This window comes from Tarenaya hassleriana, unplaced genomic scaffold (genome assembly GCF_000463585.1).
Source record: "Tarenaya hassleriana unplaced genomic scaffold, ASM46358v1 Cleome4, whole genome shotgun sequence".
Taxonomy (NCBI): Eukaryota; Viridiplantae; Streptophyta; class Magnoliopsida; order Brassicales; family Cleomaceae; genus Tarenaya; species Tarenaya hassleriana.
The window spans coordinates 455,403-466,387 of record NW_010966881.1 but is presented as its reverse complement, the minus strand read 5'-3'; the positions used below and the strand labels follow the sequence as shown (position 1 = coordinate 466,387).

Below are 10,985 nucleotides of genomic sequence, written 5' to 3'. Positions count from 1 at the left end.
AGGAGAATCAGCAGCATACATACAGTGGAAGGCATGGAGAGAAGGGTATGGCTATGAACATCACTCGCTTTTACAGAACCTGTAAAACCCGGAACAAGAACAGTTCAGAACAGCAAGAAAAAACAAGACTGAAAACAAAATATATGCTTTGTACCACGACATGAACAGTTCAGGGAAGGTGAACATACCGAGTGGGGAGAGAGCAGAAGGGGGAGAAAAACAGAGGAGGTGAGGAGCGAAGATGAAGCAACCAGAGAGAAGAGAGAAGAGAAGAAGTGAGATAAGCTTCGGCTTCGATCTCTTGGTGAACACTTCGGCATATGAAAGAAGCCGACCAAATTCCTGCTCTTTCATCTGTTCTCCCTTCTTCAGGTTATGCAACAGCCTTTGCTGCCTCCCCATTTACTTGCAACCCAAGCAATCTATGGACTGGAGAGAGAAAGAGAGAGAGAGAGACTGCTTCTCCTCTTCTTTGCAAACTAGGGTTTATATATATCTTTGGAGGGGGAGAGAGAGAGAGAGGGTATGGTGACGTTAGATTCAACTTTGTATGGCTTTGTAGGTATTTTTCATATTTGGCAATTTTGGGAAGAGCCGTGTGGAAGAAACCAAGGAAGGGGGCTGACTCTTCCCATACCATTGGCTTTCCTCTCTGTAAACCCTTCTAGTAGATACATACATACATACATGCATACATACATACATACATATCTATGTATATACTATAGTTGAAATATGTCATCGTTGACTAATCTGGATCAAACATGACATACATAGTCCTATTTAAATTGAAAAATATCAATAATTATTAGTTTACAAATCACATATATATGGCTCAACATAAAAAATTGAGTATATGTGCAAAAATATACAAATTTACAGAGTAATATTTTGGATATACATTTTTTTTTGGTATTCAGGTTGGTGGATATACAAAATTGAATAATATATTTATTTTATTTGTTAGATCGTAGAAATTTTTGGAATTAAAAGGGTAAGCGTGTACTTGGGAAAAAAAATTATAGACCATTTATTACTGATTGTATCATTAGATAATATTCAATTCAACCAACAAAACAATCATTGGAAATTTGGTAAGGCCGAATAATATTATACAACCGTAACCGCCATATATATATATACACACATATATGTGTGTGTGTGTGTATGATATTGTTTTTTTTTTCTTATGCAATATTAAATTTTATATCAGTAACCATTTCGGGGAAATGACATGTCAAAGGAAAGACTTAATCATATATAGTCGAGGCTCCCAACCGAGGGAGGCTTTCTTAAATCTCAAATACAACAAATTCCATGTGCTTCAAAAAAAAATTAAATTAATAAAAATATGTGGGTTGTAATACATATTTGTTGTGTCATATAAAGACAGAAAACTACCTCGTACCTACCGGGAAAGTGTGTGTGTGTGTGTATATATATATATATATATATTGATATAAATAATCACTGTCTCAAAGTAGTTACTTATGATCGTATTTTTTTTTTTCGTTTTCACGTTTGATATAAAATAAATAACACAGAAAATACACTACCAAAGGAAGATAACAAAAATATTGTCTTCATAATATACTTTTTTTTGGTAAACCATATTCTATATACATTTGTCCATTTTATATATTTTTGTTTGTATTTTTTTATATCTTCTCAAATTATTATGTATCCATATATATAATTCTATAAATGTGTTGGTCGGTGCTTACTATCTAATCAAAAATTTATTTTGAAATCGGAGATCGAGAGAATGCGGAAGAAACAAATTGTGGAAATTTTCTCTTGTATTCAAAAGTAGAAAAACAGTTCTACTTATACAAACTCAAGAAATACGAAAACCAAAACCAACTCAAATGTGCATCACTAAACCAAAATAAACCAGAATCAAAACTAAACCGAAAACCAATTGAACCAACGCTAAAGACATAGTCTTCTATTACTCCCCCTCAAGATAGAGCATACAAACTTTGAATGCCCATCTTGATCAACAAATGGTTCATCTTATCAGCAGACAATGACTTTGTTAAAAGGTCAGCAACTTGATCAACAGAAGCCACATACTGAGTCTTGATGAAACCACTCTTGATCTTCTCCCTAACCACATGGTAATCCAATTCTATATACTTTGTCCTCTCATGATAAACTGGATTTCCAGCAATGTGTAGGGCAGATTGTGAATCACAATGGAGAGTAACAGGCAATGGAACTGAAATAGACAAGGTTTAGCTCGGTAATGGTATCCATTACGCTCGCCTCCCATTTCCTGGTATAGGGTTTGATCTTTTCATGAGAGGCATGGTTGGTGAAACCGTCTGATCTGTCTTGTGAGCCGGTGTAGACCAAGATTGAAGAAGAAGGCGAGTGTGTTCTGATATCGCCTTTCATGAAACAGATGTCTGTGCGGAATCCTGTTCTGTCACACCACATACCCTCTGCATATATTCACCAGAAGAAACAAATTTCAATATGATCAGACCAGAAACAGATCATGACGACAGTTTGTTCTGCAAGAATCTTTCGCCTGATGCTTAAAAGTGTGTTGTCTGAAGTTATACGGCTAATCTTCTGAGAATGCTTAAGTACTAACCATCCGATACAGTGGAAGGCATGGAGAGAAGGGTATGGCTATGAACATCACTCGCTTTTACAGAACCTGTAAAACCCGGAACAAGAACAGTTCAGAACAGCAAGAAAAAACAAGACTGAAAACAAAATATATGCTTTGTACCACGACATGAACAGTTCAGGGAAGGTGAACATACCGAGTGGGGAGAGAGCAGAAGGGGGAGAAAAACAGAGGAGGTGAGGAGCGAAGATGAAGCAACCAGAGAGAAGAGAGAAGAGAAGAAGTGAGATAAGCTTCGGCTTCGATCTCTTGGTGAACACTTCGGCATATGAAAGAAGCCGACCAAATTCCTGCTCTTTCATCTGTTCTCCCTTCTTCAGGTTATGCAACAGCCTTTGCTGCCTCCCCATTTACTTGCAACCCAAGCAATCTATGGACTGGAGAGAGAAAGAGAGAGAGAGAGACTGCTTCTCCTCTTCTTTGCAAACTAGGGTTTATATATATCTTTGGAGGGGGAGAGAGAGAGAGAGGGTATGGTGACGTTAGATTCAACTTTGTATGGCTTTGTAGGTATTTTTCATATTTGGCAATTTTGGGAAGAGCCGTGTGGAAGAAACCAAGGAAGGGGGCTGACTCTTCCCATACCATTGGCTTTCCTCTCTGTAAACCCTTCTAGTAGATACATACATACATACATGCATACATACATACATACATATCTATGTATATACTATAGTTGAAATATGTCATCGTTGACTAATCTGGATCAAACATGACATACATAGTCCTATTTAAATTGAAAAATATCAATAATTATTAGTTTACAAATCACATATATATGGCTCAACATAAAAAATTGAGTATATGTGCAAAAATATACAAATTTACAGAGTAATATTTTGGATATACATTTTTTTTTGGTATTCAGGTTGGTGGATATACAAAATTGAATAATATATTTATTTTATTTGTTAGATCGTAGAAATTTTTGGAATTAAAAGGGTAAGCGTGTACTTGGGAAAAAAAATTATAGACCATTTATTACTGATTGTATCATTAGATAATATTCAATTCAACCAACAAAACAATCATTGGAAATTTGGTAAGGCCGAATAATATTATACAACCGTAACCGCCATATATATATATACACACATATATGTGTGTGTGTGTGTATGATATTGTTTTTTTTTTCTTATGCAATATTAAATTTTATATCAGTAACCATTTCGGGGAAATGACATGTCAAAGGAAAGACTTAATCATATATAGTCGAGGCTCCCAACCGAGGGAGGCTTTCTTAAATCTCAAATACAACAAATTCCATGTGCTTCAAAAAAAAATTAAATTAATAAAAATATGTGGGTTGTAATACATATTTGTTGTGTCATATAAAGACAGAAAACTACCTCGTACCTACCGGGAAAGTGTGTGTGTGTGTGTATATATATATATATATATATTGATATAAATAATCACTGTCTCAAAGTAGTTACTTATGATCGTATTTTTTTTTTTCGTTTTCACGTTTGATATAAAATAAATAACACAGAAAATACACTACCAAAGGAAGATAACAAAAATATTGTCTTCATAATATACTTTTTTTTGGTAAACCATATTCTATATACATTTGTCCATTTTATATATTTTTGTTTGTATTTTTTTATATCTTCTCAAATTATTATGTATCCATATATATAATTCTATAAATGTGTTGGTCGGTGCTTACTATCTAATCAAAAATTTATTTTGAAATCGGAGATCGAGAGAATGCGGAAGAAACAAATTGTGGAAATTTTCTCTTGTATTCAAAAGTAGAAAAACAGTTCTACTTATACAAACTCAAGAAATACGAAAACCAAAACCAACTCAAATGTGCATCACTAAACCAAAATAAACCAGAATCAAAACTAAACCGAAAACCAATTGAACCAACGCTAAAGACATAGTCTTCTATTACTCCCCCTCAAGATAGAGCATACAAACTTTGAATGCCCATCTTGATCAACAAATGGTTCATCTTATCAGCAGACAATGACTTTGTTAAAAGGTCAGCAACTTGATCAACAGAAGCCACATACTGAGTCTTGATGAAACCACTCTTGATCTTCTCCCTAACCACATGGTAATCCAATTCTATATACTTTGTCCTCTCATGATAAACTGGATTTCCAGCAATGTGTAGGGCAGATTGTGAATCACAATGGAGAGTAACAGGCAATGGAACTGAAATAGACAATTCTCGAAGCAATGAAGCAATCCAAGTAAGTTCACAGCTAGTCTGAGCCAAAGCCCTATACTCAGATTTAGCACTGCTCCTAGAAACATTCACTTGTTTCTTGCTTTTCCATGAAATCAAGCTAGATCCCAAGAAAACACAAAATCCAGTAACTGATCGTCTAGTATCAGGGCAAGATGCCCAATCAGCATCACTAAACCCAGACAAAACCATAGGAGAATCAGCAGCATACATAAGCCCTTTAGCAGGAGCACCTTTCAAATATCGAAGAACTCTATATGCTGCAGAGAGATGTTCTGTTCTAGGTTGAGCCATAAACTGAGAAAGCTTATTGACAGAAAACGAGATATCCGGACGAGTAACAGCAAGATAAATCAGTTTTCCAATAAGCTTTCTATAATGAGAAGCATCAGTCAATAAATCTCCAGACTCCTTTGTCAACTTCAACCTTGAATCAATAAGTGTAACAGCAGGTTTACATCCTAAGTAACCAAATTCCTCCAACAATTCCAAAGAATACTTTCGTTGACAGAGGAAAATACCTCTTTGAGACCTTGCAACTTCAAGCCCGAGAAAGAATTTTAATTGTCCCAAGTCCTTGACCAAGAACTGAGCATGCAGAGTATCCTTCAATTGTTGAACCATATTTTTATCATTCCCTGTGACTAAAATATCATCAACATATATCAATGCTGCAACAATTAAACTCTCATTCTTCTTGACAAATAAAGAATTATCAGCATGTGATTGCACATAACCAGCCTCCACCAACACACTAGTCAATTTCTGATTCCATTGTCTAGAGGCTTGCTTCAATCCATAAAGTGATTTTTGAAGTTTACAAACAGAAGTCTTCGAAACATGCTCCCCCTGAAGCTGAGCAAATCCGGGAGGTAAAGACATATAGATCTCCTCATCTAAATCTCCATTCAAGAATGCATTTGACACATCCATTTGATCTAAGATCCAATTATTTGCAGCAGCTAAGGCAATAAGCAATCTAACCGAAGTCAATTTTGCCACTGGACTAAAAGTCTCCACATAATCTATCCATTCAACTTGAGTGTAACCTTTTGCAACCAACCTTGCTTTATACCTTTCTACTGTACCATCAACATTATACTTGGTTTTAAAAACCCATTTACAACCAATTGGTTGCTTTCCCTGTGGCAGATCACATATAATCCAAGTACTCGTCCTTGACAGAGCTTCTAGCTCCAGTTTCATTGCATCTTTCCAATGACTAAACTTAACAGCCTTAGTAAAACATGTGGGATCAGGTTCAGTGGATATAGAAAGGGCATAGTTTTTATAGGAAGAATGAAGTTTGTCATAAGACAGAAAAGAGGATAAAGGATATGGTGTGGTCTGTGAAGGAAGAGGAGGTCTAGTATGGGTTATGTGGTAGCAATGATAGTCAGATAAGTATGCAGGAGGTCGAGTATGTCTACTGAGTTTGCCTATATTCTCTGATATACGGTCTTCTTCTGTGTTAACAACATGATTAGAGTCATTAACAACAGAAGGCACAGAAGATGTTGGAATTTGAGAAAGATGAGGCTGAACAGAATCATAAAGAAAGTATGAATCTGAAGACACAGAGGGAAAGAAATTCTGTGTGGACTGAGGAATAGAATCTGTATGAAAAGAAAATTTGTCCTCTTGAAAAATCACATTTTGAGATATAGAGACCTGATATGTTTCAAGATCCAAAACTTTATATCCCTTAACACCTTGTGGATAACCAAGGAAAACTGAAGCTTTTGCTCTTGGAGAAAACTTGTGTCTGTCTTTTAAAAGTGTTCCAGCATAACATAAACAACCAAAAATCTTAAGGTGTGAATACTCAGGTTTCTTGGACATTAAAACTTCAAATGGAGATTTTTGCTGCAAAACAGGTGTTGGAATGCGATTTATCAAATAAGCTGCAGTTAAAACACATTCACCCCAGAATTGTAAAGGTACATTTGACTGAAACAAGAGAGATCGAGCTATATTTAAAACATGTTGATGTTTTCTTTCAACAACTGAGTTTTGCTCAGGGGTATATGGACAAGAAAAATAATGAACAATCCCTTTTTGATCAAACAGGTTTGTAAACTTCAATTCTGGAGCATTGTCCGATCTTACTGTTTTTACTCGAGCAGAAAACTGAGTTTCAATCAGATTCAGAAAACTAACAAACTTTGCTGAAACATAAGATTTTGTTCTCAAAAGATAAATCCATGTAACCCTTGAACAATCATCTACAATAGTTAAAAAATATCTATAGCCTTCTGGAGTTGAAACATGAAAAGGTCCCCATATATCAATATGTATCAAATCAAAAGGATGAGTAGACAATTTGCCAGAAACAGGAAAAGAAAGTTGTTTCTGCTTAGCAACTGGACATATAGAGCAATGTTCAAACTGAGTATTTAAATCTGTAAAAACAATCTCTAAAGAATTGCCAAGAGACTTGACTTTGAGAAAAGAGGGATGTCCCAATCTTTGATGTCATACATCAATATTGGCTGTGGAAACTGCAGTACAAAGAGAAGTTGGAAGAGAATAACGAATGGATGAAGGATTCTGCAGTTCCAAAATGTACAGATTATGCTTTTGCTCACCCTTGCCAATCATCAAGTCCCGAGTAGGGTCCTGAATGAGGTAAGTATCGTGAGAAAAAGTCACTGTATAAGGAATGTTTTTAGTCAAGGCACTTATACTCAAAAGATTATAGCAAAAGGAAGGCACAAATAAAACTGAATAAAGAATCAGATGTGAAGAGATATGTATAGTGCCTGACTGTGAAACAACAATCGATGTACCAGTAGGTAATGTGATTGTCACAGATGGAATGGTTTGTATATCAGAGAATAAGGACAAATCACAACAGACATGACTACTTGCTCCTATATCCAAAATCCAACACACATGCGGCAAAGAAACAGATGTTTTTAAAGCTGAAAAGATGGAATGAGAAATACCTGGTGAGTTAGGTTGGGTAAAGTTATGTGAGAAGGAGTTTTGCTGGTGAGGAATTGGCTGATGAGGATTAGCTGTTAAGTCCATGTCCTTGAAAGAATGCCTTAGTCCCTGAAGCTGAGAAGTAAACTGTGCAAGGAGAGCCTCAGCCTTTTCATCAAAACCTGGCCGAGTATGTACAGAAACCTTATCATCAACTTATGTCCCTCCAGTATTAACCATATTAATATGGTTATTTGGTCTGTTGCTACTAAAGGTACGAGGTTTCTGCGATCCTTGTCGATTTTGCCAATTGTTCCCTTGAGGATAGCCATGAATCTTGTAGCACTTATCCACAGTATGATTGTTCATCCCACAATGTGTGCAATGAAGCCTTGGCTTATTTGAATTCTGAAACGTTGACTGTTGAGAAGAGGACTGATATTGATTCCTTGGCTTCTGATGTGAAGCTTGATAAGGTGTAGAGGATTGAAAAGCTACTGAATCCATCGGCTGATTGTAATTCAATCTCTGTTGTTCTTCTTGAACAATCATATTATATGTACGAGTCAAATCTGGAAGTGGCTCTATCATCAAAATCTGTCTTCTAGCAGCAGTATATGACTCATTCAACCTCATAAAAAACTTCACTACATTTCGCCTTTCATAGAACTTATGCCATTTGGCATCTGCATCACAGTTTCATCTACCACAAGTACAACTAGGCATCAGATCAAAATTCTTCAATTCTTCCCAAAGAGTAGTCAACTTATGATAATATCCATTCAGATCCATAGCTCCTTGATATAACGAATCTACCTGATGCTGAATTGAATAAACTTTCGAAACATTCGTCTGTTTGTAAGTCCTTTCTAAGTGTTTCCAGATATCACTTGCGATGTCTATATACATCGTCAAGTGCTTAATATCAGTAGCAACAGAGTTGTTCAACCAAGAACATACCAAATCATTGCAACGCATCCATGCTCCAAAGTCAGGATGCGCTTCATCAGGTCGAGGAATGGTTCCATATACAAATCCAAGCTTGTTCTTCGGGCTCAGTGCCTTGATGATCGATCGAGACCACAAATTGTAGTTTCCCTCACCGATTAGCTTCTCTGTAGCTAGAGTTAAGCTCGATGAGTCTCCGGCATGAAGATACAACGGATTTGCATACGGATCCAGCTGAGATGATGATGAAGAACTTGCGATCGAAGGTGGATGTACAGTTCCTGTTGAAGAATCCGCCGGATTCGACATCGGAAACGATACTCCAAAGAAAAATCAAAGATGAAAACTAGAAATTACAGAGGCTCTTGATACCATTTTTCTCATTAATACATTTACCAAATTACCTCTCCTATTTCATAATATTATGCAAATTGCCCCTATTTTTTTCGAATATATATATATATGGGCCAATAAAATGCGTTTTGATAAGTATTGGGCCAATTCCAACGATACGGCCCATTTAATCGATGAGATTCAGTTTTACCACGAACGATGTAACATTTACATGATACATACAACCTTTTATAAAACCTACTCATATATACATATATACATACACGTATATATATATATGTATGTACGTACGTACGTACGTACGTATGTATGTATGTATGTATGTGGAAGTCAAAGAACACCCATTATATAAAAGTTTGGACAATTTGTTGTCCAAGTCTGTTCAAAGTGAACTGTAACGATACAAAAAAAAAAATACGAGCATGTGCATAACCAAATTTTTATAGAAATCGATTCTAACGTCTAACAGCACGGCATTCCTAATGAATCCTAAATGGAAAATAATAATTTAGTTATATATGTAATGATTATTTTTGTTAAAACTATATCCATTATAAGACAATGACCCAACCCCCCCCCCCTCAATTATTATACTTTTTTTTCTATAAATTTCCCCTCTTGTGTGTTACATATATGTCTATGTGAGTATTCTTGTAGTTCCATCATTTGCAAATAATGTCATGACACAGAATTAGTTGTGTTTTTATTTTTCTTTCAAGTTTTTAAATGAAGTGGAAAATTACCAGATAAATACAAATCTTTAATCAAAATAGCTCATTGCTTTCTCAGCTTTTTTTTTTTTTTTTGCAATGACTTGATTTAATATAAAAAAACCCTATTGATACATGAACTATTGAAAATAATCAACTGATGGATATTTAAATTACCCAATTTACAAATGAGAATCATTTTGTTAGAACTAAACATCTAATAAATATTCAAATTATTTTGGGATCTATAAGTGAAATCAACCATGGTGTAAATTTAAACCTTTTGATAACTAATTGATCGAAACATTTTTAAATTTATTAAAATAAGATGTATCTTCGGTAAAACGTTTGAAAAGGAAAAAAATTGGGATCTTAGAGTTTATTTTTTAAGCAATTCATATATTTATAAATTAAAATTTAGGTATTGGTATATTATTTTTGTCGGCGATGACAAAAATAAAATAATGGATACGAGTTCGAGGTTGGAGTTCAATGTATTGGACCGGTTTATCAAGCCCATAGTGTCTATGTCCAACCCAAGCAAAAGGACATGACATGACTTGGACTTGCCCTGTCCGGCCCAGGAAAATAGCCTAACGAATCGTCAGCCGTCGGATTGTACGAAGACACGTGGACGGTGGATATTACATGTAAATATACTCGTTTACTATGCAAATAATGAATATAAAAAAGTGTAAATATTCTAATAATGACAGTGTAAAACTAATAATTCTTAAATTTTTCACTTGTTAAATTTATAAAAATATATCATTATAATTTTTAAATTTATAAAATGTGTGGGAGTATATTCCCGAACTTGCAAAATGTTATTGAGTGTATTCTAAAAATTTATACGTTTCAGAGTTTCTTGAAACTACGCTATGACTAAAATTTATACCATTGAAGGAATTATTACCATATGATAATATTAAATATCGCAATATTTTTGTTTCATAATAATATACATGTAAGATTCGGCTTAGAATATGAATGGATCGCTGATTTTCCACTCGTTCAATTAAGGCAGAAATTCATTAAAATTCAATTCCTGTTTTATTCAAATTCAGTTTTTGTTAACAAAAATGTTAAAAAAATTTAAAAATTTTATTCTTATGTTCATTTCAAGTTTATTTTATCTATATATCGTATAAGAATTATTTTTATTGGATTTTTTTTATGTTTAATTCTGATATTATATATT

The 10,985-nt window shown here is 34.6% G+C and overlaps 1 protein-coding gene across 1 annotated transcript; it reads right to left on the bottom strand.

The window, feature by feature from the left end:
- Positions 1–1,961: 1,961 nt before the first annotated feature.
- On the bottom strand, positions 1,962–3,106 carry LOC104824501. Its single transcript, XM_010556608.1, has 4 exons — positions 2,778–3,106; positions 2,603–2,668; positions 2,211–2,447; positions 1,962–2,158 (listed from the first exon to the last, which is right to left on the bottom strand). The coding sequence occupies exons 1-4, from the start codon at positions 2,989–2,991 to the stop codon at positions 1,962–1,964; spliced, it is 714 nt and encodes a 237-aa protein (XP_010554910.1). The 5' UTR covers positions 2,992–3,106.
- Positions 3,107–10,985: the final 7,879 nt, after the last annotated feature.

What these genes read in the sequence shown, in the direction of transcription:
- LOC104824501 (XM_010556608.1), bottom strand. Translation starts at nt 2,991, where the DNA reads ATGGGGAGGCAGCAAAGGCTGTTGCATAACCTGAAGAAGGGAGAACAG. An exon ending in TTCTGCTCTCTCCCCACTCG is followed by an intron (nt 2,669 to 2,777) that starts GTATGTTCACCT and finishes CGGGTTTTACAG; the next exon opens with GTTCTGTAAAAGCGAGTGAT. An exon ending in CTATTTCAGTTCCATTGCCT is followed by an intron (nt 2,159 to 2,210) that starts GTTACTCTCCAT and finishes CTGGAAATCCAG; the next exon opens with TTTATCATGAGAGGACAAAG.